The following is a 25,935-nucleotide window of genomic DNA, read 5'->3' on the forward strand; positions in this document are numbered from 1 at the left end:
GATGGGTTTTAAACTGGTTGTCCATCTAAGTTTTAAAACATGTTATTGCTTGATTTTATTGTGTTTCTTTTAGTACAATTAGATCTTGCATTTCTCTTACAGCACAAAGGGGAAAACCTGAGACCCAGGGTCGCACCTGATGTGGTCCTCAAATGCCTTCTGAAGTTGCCCACTCTTCCATCCCATCAGGGCTCCTTTTTCTGCTTCCTCATTTTGCCTGGATTTTTTATGTACATCTCATCACCCACACACTTTCTGTGCTTCTGCACACCAGTTGCTGGAAACTGCGGAAGCGGAGAGGCCTCTGGTGCTCAGGTTCTGCCTGCATGTTTCCTGCCACAGGCATCTGGTTGGCCCAGTGGTGTAGCGTGGGGGGAAGGCTGGGGGGGGCGTGGTCCAGGGGCCACCACAACAGGCTCCCCCATCAGAGCCTGGATCTGATGTGTGAGGGAGCTGCAGAGACGGGCAGCTCCCTTGCGCCAAACGCCACCAGCCGCAACTCCATTCCTGGGTCAAGCCTGACCCGGGGGTGCAGAGGAGAGTAGGCAGCAACGCTGTGTCCGCCCAGCTGCAGCTCCATCCCCAGGTGAGGCTTGACCCGGGGCAGAGAGAGGCATCCAGCTGCAGCAGCTCTAGAGCCGGGTCAAACCTAGGCATTCTAACTGGAGGTAGTAGCCATGGTGGACATCAAAGCCAGGCTGTCCTGATTCCAGATCAGCTAATCCAGAACATTTTTGTCTCTGGCTCCACTCACCATAGGCGTGCAGGTTATGCCCAAGGGAGTGCGACCCTCGACAAAAGAAATAGATTTCCTACCCTTCCTCTACAGAGCCCGGCTCTCTTTCCTTCAGTGCCACCCTCCCAAGATGAGGTAGATCAGGCTGAGGGAGGAGTGGCCCAAAGACTCATGTTTTATAGGCTATAAATGCCATATATAATGACTTTTGTTGTAATTGTGATGCTTAGCTTGTTTTTCATTGCTTTGTTAATAGTGTTCCATAGATATTAACTGTTTTTTTTTTCAAAATTTCATTATATTATTATTGATTTCCAGTACATAACAATTACAAAAGGGTGGGGAAGGCAAAATCCCAGCTTGCCTCCCTCCCCACTCCAGGACCAATCAGTCTATTTGAGTTTGCCAAACTTCAAGGTTTGATTTCAGGGGCTGCCGTTCTTCAGGGTTATCAGTAAAGTATTTTATAAAGCGACTGTAATTATTTCACTGATGATTTGTTAATTATTTTATATGGTTTATGCTGTACTTGAGAGGTTCTGTTATGCTGTATTACGATATTCTTTATTGTTTGCAAACCACTTTGGGATTCATTTGAATGAAAAGCATCTAGGAAATACAATCAATTAATCCAAGGAAGTTGGAGAGCTTAATGGCTTGAATCTGCCTTTGAACCCGCTTCCCCCTGGACTGTATAAAGGTAAAAAGAGCCCGGGAGGGGGGCGTCCATCGGGTCCATCACCCTCTTCTTCTCACAAGATGCCCCAAAGGACGGGAAGGCGCAAGGCGCGCTGGCCACTTGCGCTCCGGAGGAATCTCCCGCTTCCGACGGCGGAGGTGGAAGGCAGGCAGCAAGGGGCCCGGCAGAGCCCAACGGCCGTCCATGGTCTTCACCCGCCTCCTGGGAAAGCCGTCCAGGCTGCTGAGGGCCATCCTGGGGTAAGAAGCAGAAGCGCCGTCGGGCCGCGAGGTTGGACGGAGGCTCCCCGGCAGCAGCGGCTCCTGCCTTCTCGCCCCGTCCCTCTTTGCCCTTATATAGGCATCTCTGGGATCAAATGGCAGGGAGAAGAGAAAAAGATGCGGAGAAGGAGAGGAGGAGGAGGGCTGGGGAGGCGGGCGGGCGGAGGGAGGGCGGCGCGAGCCCTTTCCCAAAAAAGTATTGGATGTCTCCAGGAATGCACTCGGCCCCCGGGGACGGCGGTACTTATCTGCCCGGCGCGACTGGGGAGGCGCTCGCACTTCAGCCCGGCCCTTCGTCTCCGCGCAGCCCAGCCTCCTCCAGGAAGGCAGCTCCAGACGCAGCAGCAGCAGCAGCAGCCAGACGCACAGGTCCGCCGCGCCGCCGCCGCCGCCTTCGAACCGGGACGTTCTTCTTCTTCTTCTTGCCGCTGACCCCCGACCACCGCCGCCGCCGCCGCCATGGATGCCATCAAGAAGAAGATGCAGATGCTCAAACTGGACAAGGAGAACGCCTTGGACCGGGCCGAGCAAGCCGAAGCCGACAAGAAGGCGGCCGAGGACAGGAGCAAGCAGGTGGGCGGACGCCCCGTCGGGGCCCCGCAGGGGAGTGGAGGGAGTTTGGAGCGGGGCTGGGGAATATGGGGAACCACCCCCCGAGAAGGCGAGGGGGCGCTCCAGCAAACGACCCTCCCGATTCTCGACGTGTTTCCTCGGGAGTAAGGTCCGTGGATCTCCAGGAGGTTCCAGACTGACGGGCTGCCTTCCCGGCGTTGGGTTTCTGGAGTGCTTTGTAAGAAAGAGGGCGCGCGGTGGGACGTCAAGGAAATTTGCCTAAAGTTGGGGGAGTCTTTCTTTTTTGCCCCTGGAAGAAGCTGGGCTCATGGGAGAGAAGGGGTCTGCACCTCCTCCGGAGGAAAGCAGTTGGCTGAAGGGGAACGTTTCTGGACGGTGGCTCGACGGTAGCAGGCCCCGCTCCGCGGCTCCCAGGTCGTGGAGGAGGAGAAGCAGGGTGTGCCCTGGGACTTTTTGACACACGGAGACACAGGCTGGCCTGCCAGCTTTCTGAGCGTCAAACTAGTTTCACTGCAATAAGAGGAGCAGAATCCCTACAGCAGGACCAGAAGCCTCTTTTCTCAGAAGTAAAATCCCATGGGGGTGGGATTTTACTTGTGAGAAAAGATGCAGAAGGCCAGGCAGTGAGGCTTGCCCATTGGGGTCAAGGGCCCTGATCCTAAGGAGACATGCCTAGAGGATTGAGCCCACAGCCTCCCTGTGGGAGGAAGCCCCGACATTCCCCGTTCTGCTTGGCTTCCAAGTGGGCATGAGGGTCCTTGCCATCAACCAGTCCAGGCCAGCTCAAGCTTGTCTTGACTAAGCCCCACTGAAAACAGTTACTCACAAATAACTTGTTTTGTTGGTTTCAGCAACATTGACTAGTGATTAAGTATAGCTGGATTGGGGTCCAGTTCAAATCAGGGACTGTCTCCCACCCCACTTTTTTTAAAGTGATCTCCAGAGTGGGGTTAAAAAATAAAAAGAACAACCAAACCCTCTAAGTCAATAACTATATCTAAGCACAGGGTGTGGACTGGCCTATGGATGGGGCTGAGTCCACGGCTCAGATCTGTTGCATCCTGCCTCACATGCCACTTGGTTAATGCCTTTTCTCCTGGTTCTGGTCTTGTCTGCCCATGTAATGGAGACGTTTAAAAATATTGTGCTTGCTAATTCCAGGGTGGGTGGGAGGAATCCAAGAGGGTGGCTGAAGGCAGGGCAATGTCCCTGGACACAAATGCATCTGAGTGTGTTGTCTGTCTCCTCCTCTTTTGCCTCTAACATGCGTGGCTAGTTGGAGGAGGACATTCTGCAGTTGGAAAAGCAACTGCGGGCCTCTGAGGATGAGAGGGACCGGGTTCTGGAAGAGCAGCACAAAGCGGAAGAGAGCCTGCTGGCTGCGGATGAGAAGGCCACCAAGGTACCGTGCTGAGATGATGCTAACGGTTCTCCTTCTCTCCCTCTTTCCTCCTTCTCTCCTCCTCTGTCCATCTGTCCTTCTGCACCTGCACTTCTCCTGTGCGCGATCACCTTGCCTGCTGCACCCCCTTCTCCCACACGTCCTCCCTGCTTTCCCCACGCCACAACCAGCTGGAGGATGAGCTGGTGGCTCTGCAAAAGAAGCTGAAGAGCACTGAAGATGAACTGGACAAATATTCTGAGTCCCTGAAAGATGCCCAGGAAAAGTTGGAGGTGGCAGAGAAAAAGGCTGCAGATGTGAGTACCCTTCCCTTTCCACCATCACACACACCACTAACATTTGGGCTGCCATCAGCCCATGCCATCTCTAAGGCCACACAAGTCCATCTTCAGGGCCAGGCATCTCTTGACATGGGCGGATGGGCAGGAACAGACCATTTTCCTTGCATGATGACAGTCACCCCATCACCAAAGAGCATGGGTACCATTTGTTCATTTTGGGTACCTCCAAGCATGTGAAGTGCTACAGCTTCATAAGCGAAGGGGAAAGATGTCTCTCGGGGGTCAATATGCAGGCAGAGGATGAAGGGATAATTGATGTTACATTTAAAATCTTTGCAACTATTCAAAAGACACATATTGATACACATAAAACAGGGAAGGGATGTAAATACTTAGGGTTGTTGAGTTGAGGCTTCAATGCATATAATGGATACCCAGTAGGTTACCAAAAGATGTCTGTGCTTAAGGATTTGAGGGTACAGGTAGGCCAATGATTCTTAACTTCCAAGCCATCTTCTGGTTTTGAAAGTCAGAAGGTTTGTCAAGAAAACTACAGCTGTGAGGACTCAGCCCGGAAGGTGATACTTGCTGGGTCTGCAGTCTGCAGGAGATAGATCCAGAGAATAAGCATCGGGGTTATATATAGCTCAGCACTTTATATGGTCTGGGTGAGAGCTGCACCCTTTGCAGCCTCTCATTCCGCCCACCTGTCTAACCCTTGACGAGTATTAAATAGTCTCATGCATGTAACTCTCAGACATTTGTAGCTCCCCGTCCATTACGGTGCAAGGGAAATTCTTTCCAAGTAAAGACGTCCTCCCAAGTTTAGAGCGGGTGATGCACATCCCAAGCAGATGATGTCACTTATATTTCACTCATTTGAAAAATGGTAGCATAACTTCCATATACATAAGTGGTTTTAGAAAGAATGGGCAAAAGTGTGGTGTTAAATGAAGAAGATCCAGTGCAAGTTGGAAGACAAACTTTTTCTTATTTCTGCTCAGTCCATTGCGTAGGATTAAAAAAGAAAGTCTTGTGCCCAGCCTAGAAAGGAATCTGTTTGACTTAATTTCAGCCATAGAACCACAGAATGACTCTTCGTCTGAGAGACAGGCTGCGTCTAATCTGGTTCAGATGTGTTTCCCCCGTATGTGGCATTCTATAGATGGAAGTCAGCATTCCAGCCAGCCGGTTTATTTAACTTGTTCAAAGGAGCCGCATATAGATCCAGGGGAGATATTCCTTATAAGGAAAAGAATGCAGACTATTTTGAAATGGCTTGTCTCAGATGAAGGCTGGGGAGAGCTGAGAAATGCTACTGGATTCTCAGAAGGAGACTCTTGCAATTTCCCTTTAATTCAGAAAGCAGGCACATTGGCTTGCAAATGTTGAAAGGAAAGTGAGAGCTCCTTCCCCATCTTTTTTCCATCCTGTACCTTTAGGTGTGGGGTTTCTTTTTGTAGAAAGCAGCAAAAGGAGATCCAGTGCTACTTGATCTAGAAGGCCAACTTGCCTAGAGAGGAAATAATTTCCTGGATTGATTCAGAAAAATGCTTAGGGAAGGACGGATGTTAAATGAGTGTGCATGAGGAAGGGCTCCCTGGAGTGAGATCACCTTTACCGGCTGGGATTGGGCAACTGCGGGGACATTAGTCATAGGCAAAGCAGACGGCAGTCAGCCTCCAAATCACTTCCTTTGAGACACACTGGTTTGCCTGTAGTGGGAGGGAACAGCTTAATGAGTAACTTTAGGGTGTTGCTATCCTGTTCCCTGCGTGGCCTCCACCAGTCAGCAGAGTCTTGGCAGGTGCCCTTTTACTGTAAAGGTGTGCCCTATTGTTCTAAATTGTCACAGATCCTACTTTCAGAAGCCTTCACTGCCAGAAAGCTGTAGTACAGGCAGCCCCATCTGAACTTGCTTGGCTTTGAAAACTATGTTTGCTATCAGGAGAGAGAGAGAGTCTCTCTCTCTCTCTCTCTCTCTCTCACACACACACACAGAGAGAGAGAGAGAGAGAGAGAGAGAGAGAGAGAGAGAGATCAGTACTACTCCTGCAGCATGTTGACTCAGGACTGAGTCCCACTGAGTAGACTGAGTGGGGTGGGGCTTGCTGGCTGGTAATTGTTTAGGGATTGCAGCCTTTCAGCCCAATCCTATACTATTATACTCAAAAGTAAGGTGAGTTGAGTAATCTGGGGCTTACTTCCCAGGTGCATGAAATGGCAGCTGAAATCTGCCTGTTACTCCATCCTCCACTTCTGCCCTGAGTGCCTGTGTGTTTTGAAGGCTTCCTCAGGAGGTTTATGGTAATCCAAAATGGCCATCTGTGGGGGGTTTCCTCCCTCCCAGGAGAGTGAGCAGGCCAAGTTCCTTCTGGCTTCTGAACACAGCTTTCAACTAAAAATCAATTTGGATGACCAGAACAATATTTTCCATGTGCCGACCTCCGTAGGATATAATTCTGAACACGTGGAACATCCTGTCTTGTGGAAAGGAAACTGTTATAATGAAGAGGGCTAAGCAACTTCTCTCTTTAAAAAAATACCCTCCTTGCAGACTTCTCCATTCATTTTTAAAGCAAACAATTGAAGCTCAGTTTAAATATGAAGCTGTATTTAAAAGCAGAAACATCTACATGTAGAAACAATTAGTGCGCCAGAGCCACATGCCACACACTGGATTTCTGGCATACTCCTTTTGCTCACACAGTCACCTGAGACAACGCACCTGGTTGGGGCTGAAAACCCGGCAGAAGGTTCTGTAGATGCTAAGTGCTCAGTCCCTGCCAGGTAGGTTGTCAAATTACTGGGTTTTAAATATATATATATACATACCTGGTGTCATGCTTAAACCAGGGCTGAGGAGGAGCTGATTCTGCCATAGGACAACACCCACCACACCCAACTTGGCGACTCATCTGACCAAGATTTGAAGCCAAAGTTTAACTGAAGTTGCAAATCCTAGTCAAATGGAAACCCTGGCTAGCCTTTGTCATAGCTCATATCAGTGGATAAGGTAGGAGTGAGGAAACCACTCCCTATGGGGGAGCAGAAAAAGAGAAGCCCATAGCTTAATGGCAGACACCCCTGGTTTTTGCATGTAGAAGTTTGGTGATCTGGTGACAGCCCCCCCCCCCCCGGGGTTTTGAACTAAAACTCCCATCAACTCCAGCCAGCTGGGCACCAGACTGGCAAAGCCTGCTTTAAAGGATCCTTGCCTGAGACCCTGACAAGCTGTTGCCAGTCAAAGACAGCAGTACTGGACGAGATCAGGAGTCGGCAGGCTTTAGGATCCACTTTCATTTTTTTACCAAACCCCCAAGACCAGCCAATTGGAGTCAGTTACAAGAGGCATCCTTTTGGAATTAGCCACCTGGTTCTGCAATCAGAAGGAAGGAATGGTGATGGCATAAGGCATCTCCTCGACTGTCCTCCACCGTGGTTTTTCTGGTGGTGCCAAGAATCCCCCTGTGCCTTGTTGCTATGAAACTCCTTGGAGATATCTGGAGTATTTTGGACAGCACTTTAGCATCCTGCTGTCCCTAAGCCCCACCTATCCTAGAATGACTCTGGAATATGGAGTGTTCAACTCAAGGCGATTCTCTGGTTTGACATTCCCTGTGTTTCAGCCAGTATTCTTCCTAGTTTTCTCTAGCCCAGCAAGTCCTGCTCCTTCCCCCTTCCTGTTTTCTCAGGGGGCGGGGCACAATTTTTCCATTCTATTTGCATTATAACACAAGCATGTTCAGAGCCAATTTAAAACCTCTTTGCTCTTTCCCAAATAGACGAAAGTAAAGCCCCCTTCTCCCACCGAACACACCTAGAGTTGCACAGAGGCCACAATTCTTTTCAGAATTCATGCAAGTTCTCTAAGCCTTCCCTGCAAACATAGACCAATGTAGAGATGGTAATAATATTGGTCTACCTTGCAGGACTCTTGTGAGGATTGGTGAATTAAGGCATGTGAAATGATTTGAATGCCAGCAAATGCTAAGTGTCATTAAGGCCACAATCCTAAAAACCTAAGCAGCTTTGTACTGAATCAGACCCTTAGTCCATCTACCTCACACTAACTGGCAACAGTTCTCTGGGGTTTCAGACAATAGAAAGCTATACCTGGCGGTGCCAGGGATTGAAACTGGGGCCATCTGCATGCAAAGCCACTGAGCTCCAGCCCTTCCAGACTGAGGAGTAATATCCATCAGACACAACAGGATTTGCTTCTGAATAGACATGCATAAGATTGCACTGCATTTCTCCAGTAATGGTTTCCAGAAACGCAGACAAGCACCTTTCATTCTCATGTCCTCCCATTTCATTTGCTTTGTTATGGTGGCCTTTTCGCAATCTTTGTTGGTGGGAGTCAGTCTTGTTTTTGCATATCTGGCTCTTGCTAGGTAGCCTGCTAAACAATTAATGCTCGGAATCTGTAGCAGGCTCAGTCCCTGGTAACTACTTCCTACAGTGCTATTGTGACATCTGGCTCAATTCTTTAGATGGTTTAAAGCCAGGAAATGTTGCTGTAGTATCACTCTGAGCCAAAGCATCTGTCCCTGGGAGCACACCTTCCACCTTGGAAGTGCTGTGAATCTTTGACCACCAGGTGGCACTTGTGCACCTTTTCTGGAAAGTCTCCATTCACTTCCACCCTCCCCCTTTTCTGCTGCAGCAAGCCCCCAAACCCCTCACCCATTCCTGCCCCAGGGCATTTTGTCTTTGTACAAATAGGAGAGAGAGGCTGGGGCAGTTCAAGCAGGACAGGCCTGGGACAAAGCCACTTAGTCCACCACAGCACAGGAACGAGGCCAAGTGACCCCTCCTTGCTACCCAAGCAAGAGTCATGTGGGTCAGGGTGCTGCACCTTGGGAAACGCATGCGAGATCCGGCTGCATTCAATACCAAGTTCTCTCATCTTGTGTCAGAGCTATTCCACTTCAGGCAGCAAGGGAGGGCTCACAGGACAGGATTGTATCTCAGTGTGCAAAAATGGTTAATATATTTACTTGCTTAATAAATTCCACTACAATACTGATACAAAAACATCTAGATAGCTAGTACGCCCATGAAAACAAGCTAAGGCATAACCCTGACATGCTAGATTTATTGATGCAGGGATTTGAGGTGTTTGTGGGAGAGGCTGCCTGCCTCTTCAGGGCCACGCACTGGGGAAATATTTGGGTCCTCTTATGCAGAGAGGCAAACAAAAGCAGATCACATAGCATGATCCCAGAAGTGTTTACTCCACTGTAAGATTTTGTGGGCCTTGCAAAAAAAGTATGTGAGGAACTGTGTCTGCATGCAAACTGATCATAGACATGATTGTTGTTGTTGTTGTTGTTTAGTCGTGTCCGACTTCGTGATCCATTGGACCCCGTGGACACGCGTACTCAGTAGCAAATCCCACGGCTTTGAACTGGAGCTGGACTCACTCCCGAGGAATTCTAGGAAATGAATTCCACTGGTTTTACAATTCCACTTGTTACAATCAAGCTGGATATATATATTATTGATCTTTTAAAATTAATAAGGGGAGAGGTTTACTTCCAAACTAACAGTGTAAAAGGGGTGGAGGTCTCCACATATAACTTTGGCTAGGAATTTCGCAGCGCGATCCGCAGCGCATTTCATCCGCAGGAAGTCCCGCAGATCTCGGTGATGCTGGTTGGGCTTGAGCGGTTCTTCAGGCGCTGAAGATGCGGCCTTGAAAGGACTGCGGCTTACTTGCGAGTAAGTGCCCGCGCAGCCCACTGCAGGGCAGGGCAGGGCGCGGCTCCGCGCCGAGACGCGGCGTCTCCTGGCGGCGCAGGTGGGCGCTGGCGGGGCCGCGAAGGCGGACTTCCGGAGGCGGCGAGGCGGGAGGAGCCGGGGTGGGCGCCGCCTTGCCTCCTGGCCCTGCGCCGCGCTGCTTGCCGGTCGGCCGCGGCCCGCTTCCCCTTCTGGCAGCCTCGCCTCCTCGCTCCCCTCTCCGGCGGTGCCCATGGCGGCGGGGCTCAGCTCGCTGGAGGCCGTGCGCCGCAAGATCCGCAGCCTGCAGGAGCAGGCGGACGGCGCCGAGGAAAGGGCCGGCCGGCTCCAGCGGGAGCTCGACGAGGAGCGGGCGCTGCGCGAACAGGTAGCCACCCCCCGAGCATCGCGCCGGGCGCCGCATTCCCAAGGGCGGCGGCCGCCCTTCCTGCGCCTTTGCGCCTCGGGAGCCCCCGATCCAGCTCGCCTGGGAACCGGGAAGACGCGGAGCGCGGAAAGGGGGTCTTTTCTCTTTCCGGCAAGGAGGGACTTGGGGAGCCCCGCTTGGAGTCGGCAGCTCCTCGGTGGCCCTTCCGTCCCGGAGACAAGAGGGAGCCCCCCCGTCTCCCTCCTCGGCGGGCCTCCTGCCCTTCGCGCTTTGCAAAGCGCGCCCCCAAACCTTCCTCGGGAGACAAAGGGGGCTGCCGGGGTTGCCGCGATGGCCTCGCCTCGGCGAACAAAGGCGGCGCTTTTGGGAAGTTCCCCGCGAGAAGCGAGCTGGGCGTTGCAAGGGGAGCCTGGCGCGGCGCGGCTTCGACCGAGGCCGAGGAGAGCCTTGCAGGAGTCGCTTTGGGCTCGGAGAGGAGGCGTAGCTAGAGTGAATTACCATTTAGGATTGCTTTGCGCGGGGTGGCGCAAGGGGCAAGTCTGCACCACATGCCCCTGAAAATCTGAATTCGGGGCAGCCAAAACCCACCTTTACACCTTTGGGATGAAGAGGGCGGGGCTCTGGGCACAGCGAGGGAGTTGTACGTGTTTACTTTTTTAAACGGAGTAAAATCCATGCAAAACCGCATGGTTTGAAGGACATGCATTAATGTGCACGCTTTGATTCCGGTTTATCCGGCCTTCCTTGTAAGCAGCAGAAATTGGCATGCCAGCCTCATAGCCTACCCAGAAATTTGCCTGATGCCAAGTGGGACCACTGGAGCATCCTGGCTTCAGCATTGGCTACAAGGGCTCTCCAGGGATTTGTGCAGGAGGTTTTCCCAGCTCTGCCTGGGCCTCCTAAGGATCGAACTTGGAACCATGTGCCTCCTAAGAAGGAGCTGTTCTGCCATTTCCTCCTCTGAGCTGGGGCCCTTCCCTAACTTGTGGGGGGAGGGTAGGTGAGGCTCAGAGACTTAGTCAACGCAAAGCAGAAAGCTTTAAAGCTAAGCAGAGACTTGAATTCCTCCCCAACTTAAACCCAGTGTCCTGTCCTCTGCACCATATTAACTTTTCTCTTTAAAGTGTTGGGGGATTTGCTCCCATGGGTGTAGCCAGGGGGTGGGGGGCCTGCACCCCCCAATCAAATAACTAACTGACCAATTTCATTGCAGATATCTTGGTTCTGCCCCTGCAACAAAAGCCTGCCTCCGCTAAAATAATTCCTGGCTACACCTAGATGCCGCTTAGAATCATAGAACGGGTCGTGGGTTTGAGCCCCACGTTGGCCAAAAGATTCTTGCATTGCAGAGGGTTAGACTCTCGATGACCGTTGGGGTCCTAGATGGCCCACTCTGATTCATAGACTTCGAGGGGCATCCAGTCCAACCCCCTACAATGAGGGCCCACAGCTAAAGAATCACTGATATAGGTGGCCCCCCATCCCCAATGAAGGAGAGACCACCCCCCTCTGTGCACATCTTGCACTGCACCCAGCCCTGAGAGGCAGCTGAACATTCATTTTGGCATGTTCCTAATAGAGGGTCACAGTATTGGGTGCAAACAACATTGTGTGTTATGCCTGTGCAAATTTGTTGACCAGAGGAGTGGTGGGGACCCTTTGGCCCTCCTTAAGGTGTTGGATTCCATTCCCCCATCAGCAAGGTCAGGGATGATGGGAGTTGTAGTTGGGCAACATTTGGAGGATGTTCCGCACCCTGGACTAGAGTTCTTTCTCAACGAACATCAGAAGAGTCCTGTCGCTGGATCAGATCACAGAGCATAAGAATAGCTTTGATGGATCAGGCCAAAGACCCTTCTGGGTCTGTTTCTCACAATGGCCCATTGGATGGCCGCTGCCGCCTCCTACAGAACGGAAACATCATCTGTCTTACCACTTCTCTTAGTAGGCTAGCAAAAAATAGCAATAGTAATAAAAGCCTTCTGCAGAGCAGATTGAGGCATGAGGGGTGCTGGTTATGGAAAAACATTTCCCTCCCCCCTTTCTCCGTGGCCAATGTGGGAATTAAGTGGGCTGATGGGGGAGGGCCAGACCATTCATGCACCCCCATGGCATTCCTTGTTGCCTGCCAGGGGAGTTGCTCAGCCAAACTTTGGCCCTCCAGATGTTGCTAGAATACTGCTCTCCACCTTCCTTGAACCCTGGTCATGCTGGCTGCCAGGTCTGCTGGGTGTTGGGAGCCCTGGCAACATCTGGGGGTCATTGCTCCTGCCCTGACACTTCTCATTTGGAAGAATATGCTCCCACCTTTTGTTGTGTCCTTTCCTGGTAAGGAATGGCTTTGCTACTCGACACCACAGCTCCCTGTGGCAGATAATTCTGCAGGTTAACAGTGTACTTAAAATGACAAAACTCTCCCGCAACCACCCAGTTTCTTTGGATTGTGACTCCTGCCCTTTGGTATTTGCTGAAAGACAATCTCTCTTGTCACTTTCTGCGTATGCCACCCATGAGAGAGCCCTTCTGGGCCAGCCTTTAAAGGCTTCTCTAGCTCATCATCCTGTTTCCTGTGGTAGCCAACTTCCTGGGGGTCCACAAAGGAGGTAGCACTCTGATGCTATTGCTCCCCAGGAAGTAGCATTCAAAGATACATTGCCGCTAAACATGGAGATTCCACTTAGCCATCATTACTATTGAAAAAGACCCCTATTTGTGCACTTTCCTGCCCTGCTTTTGGTGCAACTTTCTCTTCATCCAGGTTGTTAGTGTGTGGTTGTGCTGTCTGGGCTGCAAATTCTCAAGCATGCTGTCTGAGATTCACCCACAAAAGAACTCTGCCTTGATCAGGTGCAGCTGGTGACTCAGATATCATGGATGCCTGGGTGATGGGCAACTTCCCTGAGCATTGCTAGCCAGTTTCACTCAAGCTGTGATCCTGTGTTCATTTACATGGGAATAATCTCCCTTGACTTCTAAGTAAATATGCATATTGATGTTGGTACCATTTTTTAAAAGAAAAACCAGTGTGAACATTTTTGAATCTGGTTTCTTTTACTACAAGGCTGAGTTTCACGTGGCTGCTATGCACAGGGTTGCCATACAGGTGTTCAGATCAGGACTTGTTTTGTTCTGTTTTTTTAAGACACAAGCTGAAAAAAAGTGGCACCTGCAACAAAATGTTCAGGCTGCCAGCAGCTCCCTCCCACCTCCATTTCAAGCACTGCGATGCCACTTCAAAAACCATCACTTCTCTCAAAGGATCCCGGGAACTTGTAGTTTGTTAAGGCTACTGAGAGGTATTAAAGGTAAAGGGAGCCCTGACCATTAGGTCCAGTCGTGACTGACTCTGGGGTTGCAGCGCTCATCTCGCTTTACTGGCCGAGGGAGCCGGGGTACAGCTTCCGGGTCATGTGGCCAGCATGACTGAGCTGCTTCTGGTGAACCAGAGCAGCACACGGAAACACCATTTACCTTCTCACCGGAGCGGTACCTATTTATCTACTTGCACTTTGAGGTGCTTTCGAACTGCTAGGTTGGCAGGAGCAGGGACCGAGCAACGGGAGCTCACCCCGTTGTGGGGATTTGAACCGCCAACCTTCTGATCGGCAAGCCCTAGGCTCTGTGGTTTAACCCACAGCACCACCCATGTCCCTCTACTGAGAGGTGTTGGGAGAGCCCCATTCCCCTCGCAAAGCTACAGTTCCCGGAGTGGTTTAACAATCCCTCTTCTCGGGGAACTCGGGGAGCTGTAGTTCTCTTGAGGGGAATGGGAGCCTGCTGACAACTCTCAGCACCCTTAACAAACTACAGCTCCCATGGTTCTTTGGGGAAGCCATGGCCATGAAAAGGGATGCTTTAAGTGTATAGTGCAGGTGGGGCCTTCATTGCTGTTCCTGTTTGCCTGCTGGGATCCTTCCCTTTTCTCTGCAGCAAACATTTAGTTGGGCAGGTACTGAGTGGGGTGGATGCTTGACTTAATGGCAGCTGACCCACTTGTTTGCTTGATCACCATGCAAAGCAGAGGGAGGCGGGGATGAGAAGAGGAGGGGCAGGGGAAACCCGAAGCCAGGGCTCTAGATGGAGCAGGACTCCAACTCCTGCCGTCTCTGACCATTGGCCATGCTGCCTCCTGGGATTCCAGGTTTCCCCATCCGTGACTTAGATGGTTTTGCAATTCAGACCGCAGTCCTATGCCTGGGGGCTCATCTCATCATCTGAGAAAACCTTGCTTGTTAAGGAAGCCTTGTATGTATATTTTACATTTTTCTTGCTTGCTTGTTTCTCCAAAGAGACTAGAGGCAGCAAATAGACAGTAGTAAAAACAGATTAAAGCAAACGCGATTCCTTTAAAAAAAAAAAAAATTCCCCAAAACACATGTCCAGATCTACCCATTTAACAAATTCCAGCAGCATGAAAATAATGTAGAAGCCATCCTTGGGTGGGTGGGGATATATAATCAACCCAAGGACTTTTAAAACCAAGGTTGTTTTAAGTAAGTCCACAAAAGTTGATAGTCTGTAAAAATGTTGTCTAGCCTGCTGCAGAATGGGAGTGCAGGGCTGGAGAGCAGGCAAGCACTTAAAGGCCAGGCTGTAAGAAATGGCCAGTGTATTGTGCAAATTCCAAATCCTGTGAGGATACTCCTTTAAAACACAGAGATCAGGTAACTAGCAGAGTTGTTGAAAGGGAGTCTCTGCAGGGTGGAGGGTGCTGTTCCCTTCCCATTCACTTCAGAATGGCGACTGGAGGGGGAGGGAAATAGTTGCTGTCAAGCGCAGCAGCAATCATTAATCCCTGGTCTTCTCATAGTGAAACTATGAGCAAACACAGACCAGAAACTTGTGTTTATCGGCTAGCCCTGGGAGTGCCCCTCCGGTGTCATGGGTAGTTTTCTTTACCATATAAGGAAAAGCCCTGCTTTGCAGAAAGAGGGGAGAAAGGCGGGGGGGGGGGGAGAGCAAGGCCATAATTTTGGGACTTTCAAGGAAACTACAAGCACGCCTCTGCTGACTTTCTGCTTTGGGAACAGGAAGTGGGATACTGACCTTTAATCACTGCAGACTGCAACTGGGTTGAGATCAGTTTTGATGTAATTATTAACTGGGCTGCCTAATCGGTTTTTTCCACACTTGAGACCAGGGTTGTTTGCCAGTTTTCCCCTCCCCAGAGATGAAAGTACTGTAACACTGAGAGCACACATGGAAAGCACACATGGACTCTGCTTCAGCCATGCTGGCCCAGGAAGTAATTCTGTGCAGGCCCCACCCAAGTGAACAGGAGCTCAGTGCATTGAAATGTGGCGTCGCCCTTTTGACTTCCAGAAACTTGTATTTATTCCTGATCTTTTTGCACTGATGGAGCTCCTAAGCAATAGTGAGGCTTTTGCATCAAAAATCACAGCAACCGAGTTTGCAGAAGAACATGAAAATGTGGCTTAGGTTGCCGTCCTAAACCCACTTCCTAGTGAGTAAGCTCTCTTGCACACAGTGGAGTTTTCATCAAAGTTGACATGTCACTGTGAACTTGTGGAAAGTATTTAAAATTAGGTAGTCTGGTTTGCTCATATTTTATGTTAGAATAAAAATTGTAGGGAATCGCATTCCTTGTAAAATAAGTTGTATAAAAAGTATTGAACTCTTTCCCCCTCCCGGATAGGATGATATTTGGCACGGGGACCACACACAAGTTGGGTTGGAGCTACTGGCTGGTGCCCTTTCTGGCACAGAGGATCTGAGAGTGCAGGCCACTTCCCCGTGCGCTGTGGTTTTTTCTCTTGCTGACTTAGCTGAGAATTCAACATCAGCCCAGCCCTGGAGAAGCAGCCAGGAGTCTGAGCTGTCTCTTTGGGTCCTGTCCAGGACTCCCAGAAACTCCCATGGCCTGCTTATGCCCTGCAGAGACCCCAAAGCTTTTCATGGGGGGGAAATGCAATTCCGTCCTTACTCCATGATTTGAGCAAAAAGTCTGGAAGTATGTCAGGCTGGTGTGAAGGAGAAGACGGTTCTCTGCCCCAAGAAGTTTGCAATCTGGAATGATGGTAGCCAGCGTGGTACCCTCTAGAAGCTGTTGGATCCCCAACTCCTGTCTGCCCCAGCCAGCATGACCGGCCATTGAGGATGGTGGGAGTTGGGGATCCAAGAACATACAGAGGGTGCTGTGTTGGCCACTTTTGATCTAAATTTTGGAAGCAGGAGGAGTTGCATCCAGGGCAGCACACCTGTAAAGGGCAGTTGCTGGGCCTCGTCTCCCCACCCTTTGTGTTCTTGCCCTTGATCTAGAAGACCCACCCTTCATGTTTTCACTCTAAAAGATGGGGGGGTCCATTTCCTTTGACTGTCTATAAGTGAAAGTGGCTCTTGATCCCTCAGTGAGTGAAGGATCAGACTGCCTGAGTGTATCATGAAGTAACTCACATGAAAAGGAAAGAGTTGAGAAATATTCTAGCAGATTAGGCAAGCGGTGATGGGGACACACATGGCCACAGTCTGTTTTTTTAAAGAATCCCCTACTTTAAGAATTGGTTGCTTATTCTCTGCTAACCCCTCAAAACACCACTTTTCCCTATTTTGTTTCCGTCTGCTTCTCCCCAGCCTGGCACCCTCTAGATGTTTCAGACTTACAGCTCTGGGGGTTGTAGTCCAAAACACCCGAAGGACGCCGGGGGGGGGGCTGGCTGAGGTCTCCTTTCCTCTTCACAGTGTGCTTCCCAACCACCTCTTGGGCTCCCTCAAAAGTCACGGTGTTTTCCTTTCTCCCCAGGCTGAGAGCGATGTGGCTTCTCTGAACAGGCGTATCCAACTGGTAGAGGAAGAGTTGGATCGTGCCCAGGAGCGCCTGGCAACAGCCTTGCAGAAACTGGAGGAGGCTGAGAAGGCGGCAGATGAGAGCGAAAGGTGGGGATAGCCCTCCAACTGTTGTCCAATCTCAAAAAACCCACACCTCAGTTGGAGGCAGGAGCATAGCAGCTGCTGTGGCCTGGCCTGCCTTTTAGCCTCGGCTGTGTTCGGCCACGTACCCTAATGCACAGCATATCTTGGCAAGAGGGCACATAGGGAGGGGCACCTGAATGGCATCTTCACACATCCATATCCTCCCAGAGTTCCCTGAGAAGAGGGATTGTTAAACCATTCTGGGAACTGTAGCTCTCTGAGGGGAATAGGGATCTCCAAAGTGCTCTCAGAACCCTTAACAAACTACAGCTCCCAGAATTCTTTGGGGGGAGGCCATGACCTTTTAAAGTGGTATTATTGTGCTTCAACTGCATGATGTGAATGTGGACACAAGCATGCATACATACATGCACACACACTCCGACATGGGGCCCAGTCCACCAGGGTATTATTTTATTAAATTTCTCCAAATTTATACAGTTAACCCCCCCCCTTTGTGTGCATTTAAGGCATGCATGGCCACTGACCCGCACACCATTTTCAGCCCCAGAAGGGTGTGGAGCTGGCTTACACAGTCCTCTTGATGCATACAGTGCCTCAGAACGTCACCCCTGTGCAAATGGGAATTCTCTGAACACTGGCTTAAATAATAATAATAAAAAACTAGCAAATAGCCTGTTGTTGTAAGTAGCTGTGTGTTTTGAAGGGAAGTTTGTGCCCTTTTACACCCCTGCAAAGTATTTGTGAGCAGAGGCTTAGCCAGTCACTGCCAAGCATGGAAGGGTGGCACCGAATTGTTCTTTCTCATACGAGTGAGTGGCAGCCATACGTGTACTAGATAGCTGGACTATCTTGAAGTTTAATTTTGGTACCCAAAAGCGCAGTGAGCTAGAGGGGAAAACAAAATTTCAGCCCACCAGTGAGGAAGGCACTTGTGGGAAGTCCTTAATAGTGTTTTAAAATTGTTGAAACTTCCCTAGCCAGAGAGATGGCTGCAGAAGATTTCCAGTGGGTTGGAGGCAGGTGCTTTATACCCCAGGACTATCCAGGGAAGCATAAATTAGGCAAAATCAGAGAGGCTACGCTGATTTGCCTACAGGTCACAGAAATAACTTGGGGGGGGGTGAGGGGGAGCAGAATTGTTGAGACACAAATGGGCCCTCAATAACAAGCTCTTTTCCAACCCTTGTAATTTCTGCCTTCCAGAGGAATGAAGGTCATTGAGAGCAGAGCCCTGAAGGATGAGGAGAAGATGGAGATCCAGGAGATCCAGCTCAAGGAGGCCAAACACATTGCTGAGGACGCTGACCGCAAGTATGAAGAGGTGGGTACTTGAACGCAGCCGGGGGCCCTTGGGAGGTTATTCGGTTTGGCTGCTGTTTCCAAGGAGGACCAGTGAGGAGGGAGACCTGAGATGCTCTGCAGAAGGCATGGGGTGGCAGGGTGACCCACTGAGAGACCGCGAGGATCTGAGTGGAGAAGCTTTGTGGAGGAAGCCCACAAGAGCGGGGTGGAAAGTGATGCCTTTTGCCTAGCAAGCGTTTGAGGGAGTGTGCTGAAATTTCACAAGGGCAGGATCGCTGGGAGTTGTACACCACCTCCTGAAGCTGGGGACTTGACCTTGGCTTCCTGCCTTCTGAAATGGTCTCCCTCTCCACCTCCCTGTCTCAAGTACGGGCAGCACAGTTACTTGGGGCAACCGTCCCTGACCTGTTGCCCTCCAGATGTTGTTGGGAGATGATTCTCCATCGCAGTCTCCATTTTGCTTCTGGACCCTGAGCCTCCCCCTCCTCCTGCTTTCCCCATTGCTATAGGTGGCTCGTAAGCTGGTGATCATTGAGAGCGACCTGGAGCGTGCGGAGGAGCGGGCTGAACTGTCAGAAAGGTAGGGGCCACCTCCTGGCCGATTAAAAAATGGCTCTGGGGTCCGTGTGGCAAGTGTGATTTATGTCGCAGTACGTGAGTGTCTGGTGCGGGACGGTGACTGGCTATCTTCCAGCGGCAGCTGCGGGGGTCTGCTGCATGCCTTGGCACGCCTGAGTGTGTGTGCGTGTCGTTGCGCCTGCGTAGGTCTGCGCTTCCGTGGTGTCTGAATCGTTTCCTCTGGGGGCCTCTCTTATTTGGTCTGGGTCACTGCATGCTTTTTTACTCGCACACGGATTGTTTTGTGAATGGCTCTTGTGCATTTTCATGTGTTCACTAACAGCCAAGCCCGACAGCTGGAGGAACAGTTAAGGATAATGGATCAAACGTTGAAAGCATTAATGGCTGCTGAGGAGAAGGTACTGGAGACAACATACCTCTGTATCTGTGAACCGAATGATCAGGTTTTTTTAGCTGCCACCCAAATCTCCTGGCTACCCTGACCTTCTAGTTAGATGCCTCTTAGCAGTAGTGGCTGGATCTCCCCTTTATCCTTCTCCTTCCTCTCCTGTGTTTGCTTTCTCTCGTCTCTGGTGTGGATGCCGGCGTGTGTGTGCACAGGTGTGTGCTTAACCTTTTTTGTAGCTGATCGAGCCCCAAGAAGAAGCTGAACCTCCTGGGTTGGTTGAAGAGTTTTGGATAAGTCAGCCTTCAGGTGTTTTGGGCTACAGCTGCCGCTTGGGCTGTTGGGATCTGTAGTCCAAAACATCTGGCGTTGGCAGAATAAATAATTCTGAATCAACCTGGCTATTTTAAAACCCACAATTGTGCTTGTACAAGTCACATCTGCATTGGCTCCTGAGTGCAGAAAGAGAATTCCATGGAAAATCCAGACAGAAGATTGTTGTAGGTCTGCAGACAGACCGAAAATTGCCATTTTGGCCCTGCTGAAATGTGGCAGCATTCATTTGGGGGCCTTTCCACCAGGGACTCTTGGCTCACCCAACCCAGAGCACGTGTGTGATGCCCCAGTAGCATAGCAGATTTGTGGACAATATTTTGGAGTCCTTCAAAGCAACTTTGGGTTCTGCGATTAATTTATCTCTTTGATCTCAAGTGGGTTCAGCTTCTTTCAAGGCCCTTTCTTAAACTCTGAGATTCAGTTTTCATTTTTCTCTATCTTTTCTTCCCTCTCTTTCCCTCCCCCCTCCCCCAATGACTGTTCTTCCTCTTGGCCCCTTTCCTCCCTCCATTCCAAAATAATAGCAAATGTGCTGAACTTGAAGAGGAGTTGAAAACTGTGACCAACAACCTGAGGTCGCTGGAAGCTCAGGCAGAAAAGGTATGGTCTAGCTGCGAAAGGTGCAAATGTTACATGATGGGCTTTCCAAGCCACTTGTCAGAATGTTTATTCTGAAGTAAGTCCTGTTGCCTCCAGTGGGGAATTTACTTCCCAAGTACTCTTTTTTAATATTTTACTCTCCACTTATTTCTGATGCTTCTAATGCCACGTTCACACCATATAATTAAAAGTACTAGGGTACTACTTTAAACAGTTGTGGCTTCCCTCAGAGAAATCTGGGGGCTGCAGTATGTTAAGGGTGCTGTGAATAGTTAGGAGAGACCCCTGGTTCCCTCCTGAAACTACAATTCCTGGAGTGGCTTAATAATCCCTCTTCACAGTAAAACAGAACTGTAAAAGCATTCTGTAGATCAATAAAATAATAAAATAGTATAATAACAGTTTTGTTTAGGGTTCCAAAGTGGATTTCTTATTACTATTCTAAAGAGAGAGAGAGCAAAACTCGGCATCAACAGTCACTTGTTGCCAGATGAAAGGGTCTTTGACCCTTTAACTGGATTTCTGAGAATCTGCAATGGATGCTTTCAAGAGCAGACTGTGACTTCAGTGTGAAATGTGGATTGTAGCATTATGAAGCTGAACAAGGAACCCAATAGGCTATCTTTTAATCATCCTGTGTCAGGAGTTCTGTGTTGTAGTGCAAACTTATTTCCATATTCCCGCCCTCCCGGGCATGAGAGAGATTGTGCAGTCCTGCAGAAACAGCTGGTTTGAGCCAGAGCTATAAACCAGGGTGGGGAGCCAGTGACCCAGGCAGTGTGGCTAATGGTCAGTGGTGGTGGTGGTGGTGGGATTTGGGAGTCCAGCAATATTTGAAGGGCTATTCCTGTTATAAGCTTTTCCACTGTTAATGCACTTAGCTTACAACAGGCTATTGCTTGGGCTTGCACAATGAAATCTCAACACTTACTCATGGCATTGCAGTTTTGCTGGTTTCCTCTCATGCAGTTATTTTTAGTGGTCTTTCAACTTGTGATTGTAAAGATATTGGACGTTGCCACCTCAGTGCTGCCCATGTCTGCTCAGTTGACCTTCCTTTGGTCTGCTTAATCTACAGTACTCACAGAAGGAAGACAAGTATGAAGAGGAGATCAAGGTCCTTACTGACAAACTGAAAGAGGTAAAAATGCCGCTGTATCCTTGCGACAGAAGCCAACCCTCTTCTTTTCCCTGCAGCTTTTAAGAGATTTTGGCCAAACACCATGAAGAATCTTACCTCTTGCCCAAGTGGAGGGCACGAGAGCTTTGCTCTGCTCTTGGGAAACTTCCATTCTGGTCAGAAAATGTCCTTTGTGGTCTTCATGTACTAAAAAACAGAGGGCTGCATCCAATTTTAGGCCATTGATTTTGGGTCCATAAATTTTAATAGTTCTACTCTGAGCATAACGTAATTGGATGTCACCTATAAATATAATTGTTGCCCTGGGCTCCTTTGGTAGGAAGGGCAAGATACAACATGAATAAATAAAAATAATTGAAATGCTATGCTATATTGTTGTATTTGGAGCTGGTTTCCCACGCTGTTTTGGAAGATTCTGCTGCTGCTGCTGCCGCCACCCAGCCTCTTTGCACAATGCAGAAGCTTTCCTATACCTTCCTTGTGCTTTTTGACCATTGCCTTTGTGTGTTTTCTTGGCCTGCAGGCTGAGACCCGAGCTGAGTTTGCAGAGAGGTCGGTAACTAAGCTGGAGAAGAGCATTGATGACTTAGAAGGTACGTTTCTTTATTTGCATCCCTTGCTAACCTAGAAGGCTGAGACAGCAAACTCCATTTTTGAAGTAGGCACTTACAGTGGACAATTGCAAATTTTTGGTCAATACTGGTAAACTGCTATGGATAAGTGCCAGGCAGCAGAGGTTGAGAGACCTCCCTAGCATCACTGCGTCTGGAACGGAAGTGACCACTAGGCAAGGGAGGAAGATTGCTGGCTGAACAGGAGGGGACACAGGTGGCGCTGTGGTCTAAACCACTGAGCCTCTCAGGCTTGCTGATCGGAAGGTCAGCAGTTTGAATCCCCATGACAGGGTTAGCTCCTGTCGCTCTGTCCCAGCTCCCGCCATCCTAGCAGTTCAAAAGCACACCAGCGCGAGTAAATAAATAAGTACTGTGGCAGGAAGGTAAATGGTGTTTCCACATAGTCAGATTTGACAGGACTTAACCTTTTCCTTTAACACATGAACAGGGCAGATGAATAACAATTGACTGAAAATGGGGTTTCAGAATGTTTGATAACTGGCTTTAGACAGAAGGTTTTGCTTTTGCATCTTTCTCTTTTGTCTCCGTCCCTTTGGTGTCTCAAGACTTCATTCTCTTGAATATTGAACTCCACTTCCTCCTCCTCCTCCTCCTCCTCCTCCTGGTCCTTCTGGAATATTCCACTGTAAAAGAATGAACAAGTCAGATAGGAAATGCTATGAGTGCCTTAAGATCACTGGCTGAAAATGTCAGCCAAGGGAGGCATTGCAGTTGCTCCCATTAGGAATGTTGCAAGTTGACATAGTTTTCTGATGGAGATGATGAATGAAGGTCAAGACAGCCATTTGGTGGCACCTACTGACTCCACTGTCAGCGACATTTGAAGCCTTGCTTGTGTGTTAATGGGGAGCATCTGTTTAGCAGTTACATGCACCCTTTGCTTCCAAGGTCTTCACAAGTCCTTGGAATTTTCTTCTGTGTTGGTTGAACACTTGGGGAAATGGAAGTAGTTGCTGGAGAGCCTTCCCTCAAGTCTTCCTGTTCTTGTTGGGGTGTGAGGCCTGACCCTGCTCTCATTCTGCAGGGAACTGCTGCGTGGGAAGGGGTTGTTTGCTGTTACACTGGAAGAATGTTTTGGACTTGGACTTTGCCAGCTTGTGTGTTCTGGTGCTTCTGGCCTACATCTCCGGGGGAAAGGAGGAGTTTGGTCTCAGAGCCCCTTGGGCCTCAGCGCTATTCTTTCTGCTGAGCCAATCTGCTTTCTGACCCTGTGACAGTGGCACCAGGTCCAAGAGTTCAAGCCCCTTGATGCAATGACAGAATCGGAAGGAGCAGTAGGAGAGATAAGGACTTTGACAAGTCCTAGAGAAAAATGTTCCCTCTGGTGAAATGCTGGTGCCCCAGTGTGTTTCTGGTAGGAAAGCCTTCCTTGGGGGGGGGGGCTGTGCAACTTCTGCTTCAAGCTGCGTCTAGGCCTCAGACTTCTCCAACCTGGTGCCCTCCAATGTTTTGGACTACAACTCTTAACACCCCCAAGCCAGCACAGTTGCTTCATGCTGGAGCTGATATTGTAGTCCAAGCATCTGGACGGCACTGGCTTGGAGAAGGCTGGTCTAAACTGTACAGCTTTTGGCTGCAGAGATGGAACAGCTCAAATGCATGTAGAAAAGTGGGAACAAGTTTTATCCAGGTTTAATGGAAAGCTAGCACCTAGGAGAGTTTTTGCAGTATCACTTTGATGTTTGCTTCCCACCATTTGCTTGCTGTATTGTTATTATTTCTACCCACGTCTAGCAACTCCACTGCTTGAATTCTTTTTGAACCCATTTGACTCATCTGTTTCCTTTTGCTTTCTCTCACACCTCTCCTGTGCCACACGCTGCTGCCTTCCACGCACCTCCATCTCTCCCCTCCTGGCTGCCATGACTTCCGGACGGTGTTTTGCTTCCACATCACCCTTGGTCACTGCCGCCTCCTCCTCCTCCCACTTCTTCTGCCTTCCCCTTGGTGACTCTCAGATGAGTTGTATGCTCAGAAACTCAAGTACAAGGCCATCAGCGAGGAGCTGGATCACGCTCTCAACGACATGACTTCCATGTAATTGGCCTCTTGTTTCTGCCTGCCCCTCTGCCCCCGAGGCGCCTCGCTGCTGCAGCCTTGCAGGTTAAACTGGCTCACTCTTTCGTGCAGGGCTGGCCTCTCCACACGCCTGGTGCTGGCATGGCTGTGGTCTGATGGAAGCATCTAGGGTGGGGGGGGGGAAACGTTTTAAATAAAAGTAAGCTTCCAGCCTTTAAAATCTTGGAGAGTTTGTTAAATGTCTCCTAATAATTTCCATGCCACTTTCATGGTTTCATAGAGCACAAGGCATTCCTAGTCAGCAATAGATTCGCTGGCAGCCAAATTCATAACACAATTATTGGCAATCAGCTGTGAGGTCCCCCAGCCACCCAGTGCAATTCTTTTTGCTGGGCAACTTACCAGACTCTCTTAACGAGAGGGAAATTCAATGGTCTTTGAGTTTTTTCTATCGCAACAAAGAGTGGGCAAGTTTCATGCTTGGATTGATGAATTTATCTGACATTCCTACAAGGCTCATTTTTACCTAAGTGTGTGTCCATCCTGCTTTCTTCCTACACCCTTTTGGGAGTGTTTCTCCTTCAAGTTCTCTTCTGTTGCAGCATTTCTAAAGTTCTGTTCCCAAATTTAGTAAGTTTTTATGGTTGCATTCCTAACCTCCACTACTAGGAGATTAACTCAGTTGAAATCAGTGGAATGTACTTCCTAGTAAACATACTTCAGGTTGGATAAACTATGCAACCTGCGGGCCACTTGCTTTTAAAAACAGCCACACACTTATTGGATCCTGCTTCTCACTATCATTTAGCTTCACTATTTCGTGCATTCCTGCTATGCAAGAGGTTCAGTGTAGTTAACAGACTTTGGTGCATGTTGCTTTAAGAGAAATAAGGGCTGAACAGGAGCACTCAGGGATCTTCAATGACACTTGGGAGATTCAGGACAGACATGCCTCTGAATACCAGTTGCTACAAATCACAAGCGGGGTGAGTTGCTGTGTTGCGCTGGGTCCTGCTTTGCAGATTTCCCATATTAGGCCTCTGGCTGGACACTAGGAGAACAGCGGCATCTTCCCATTTTTTTCAGACTCTCAGATTATCAGAACATGGCAAGGAGTTTTAAAGTGAGAGATCAGGTGAACTTGGCTTCCTTCACCCCCCCAAAAGAAATTCAGCTCAGGATGAGTTTGCAGTTTATTGCAGTCCATATATCTTATTTCTGTGGAGAGATCTTGGGGTCTTAGGATTGGTGTAATCCGGCGGCCAAAGGGAGCTGCTGCTTTCACACTCTGCCTGCTTCTCACTGGTTGGGCATGGTCTAAAGATGGAAGGCAGGTTTCTTTGAAATAATTATTCCCTAATTAGGGAAAGGGAAAAAGGCATAGAAATTGCTTAAATAATGTACCAGCAGAGCTGAGTCTTAGAACACCCAAGTAGCCCATAAATAGTGGAAATTGCTGGGAGTTTGAGTCTGTGGGGTCGATTTGCTTTTTAATGTCTTAAGAAATGCTGAGCAGAAGTCAACTGTCCTGTACTGAGAACTCGTAACAAGAAATTTGCTAACCTATTTAAAAACAGCAAAAGGGGAAATCTCAAGCTACTTCCCAAAGTGCATGGCTAGCTTCTTTGCAAAATTTCAGTACTTTTAAATTTCTGCATATTGACTGAACATTGCACACTAACACAATAACCTTCTTGGCTAGAGAAAGTAGAGATTTTTTCCCAGGTCCTGCCTGAGAGGGAATTTGGAAAAGGCAGGTGAGGAAGTTGGATATGCTTGGCTTGAAATAGCAGGTGTGTGGATGAGGGTCTGCCAGCCTTCTCACCCTGGTCTGCCCCCTGCGGTGTTCGGCTCTAGCTCCCATTATTCCTGGCCATTGGCCATTCTGGCTGGGGCTGATGGGAGTTGGAGTCCAACACATCTGGAGAGCAGCGCCAGGTTGCTTTTGACTCAGTGGTGTGTGCCAAGAGTTACTCTGAA

At 49.4% G+C, this 25,935-nt stretch overlaps 1 protein-coding gene across 13 annotated transcripts in view; it reads left to right on the forward strand.

The window, feature by feature from the left end:
* Positions 1-1,952: 1,952 nt before the first annotated feature.
* TPM1 (tropomyosin 1) overlaps positions 1,953-25,935 on the forward strand; it is a gene marked incomplete at its 3' end in the record, with an annotated part of 30,554 nt that continues 6,571 nt past the window's right edge. For 2 of the 13 annotated variants that reach the window (XM_082198133.1, XM_082198126.1), the window contains exons 1-8: positions 1,958-2,269; positions 3,842-3,967; positions 16,825-16,958; positions 18,162-18,279; positions 18,770-18,840; positions 20,085-20,160; positions 21,239-21,301; positions 21,825-21,894. In XM_082198133.1, coding sequence (XP_082054259.1) covers positions 2,156-2,269; positions 3,842-3,967; positions 16,825-16,958; positions 18,162-18,279; positions 18,770-18,840; positions 20,085-20,160; positions 21,239-21,301; positions 21,825-21,894 — 772 coding nt within the window. In that variant the 5' untranslated portion in view covers positions 1,958-2,155. Of the gene's footprint in view, positions 2,270-3,545; positions 3,672-3,841; positions 3,968-9,687; positions 10,065-16,824; positions 16,959-18,161; positions 18,280-18,769; positions 18,841-19,161; positions 20,161-21,238; positions 21,302-21,824; positions 21,895-23,894; positions 23,978-25,935 lie in introns of those variants that run through there. The other 11 variants (XM_082198128.1, XM_082198127.1, XM_082198132.1 and 8 more) reach the window with 11 other exon arrangements.

The sequence above is a fragment of the Podarcis vaucheri genome (assembly GCF_965113315.1).
Source record: "Podarcis vaucheri genome assembly, chromosome: 14".
NCBI lineage: Eukaryota > Metazoa > Chordata > Lepidosauria > Squamata > Lacertidae > Podarcis > Podarcis vaucheri.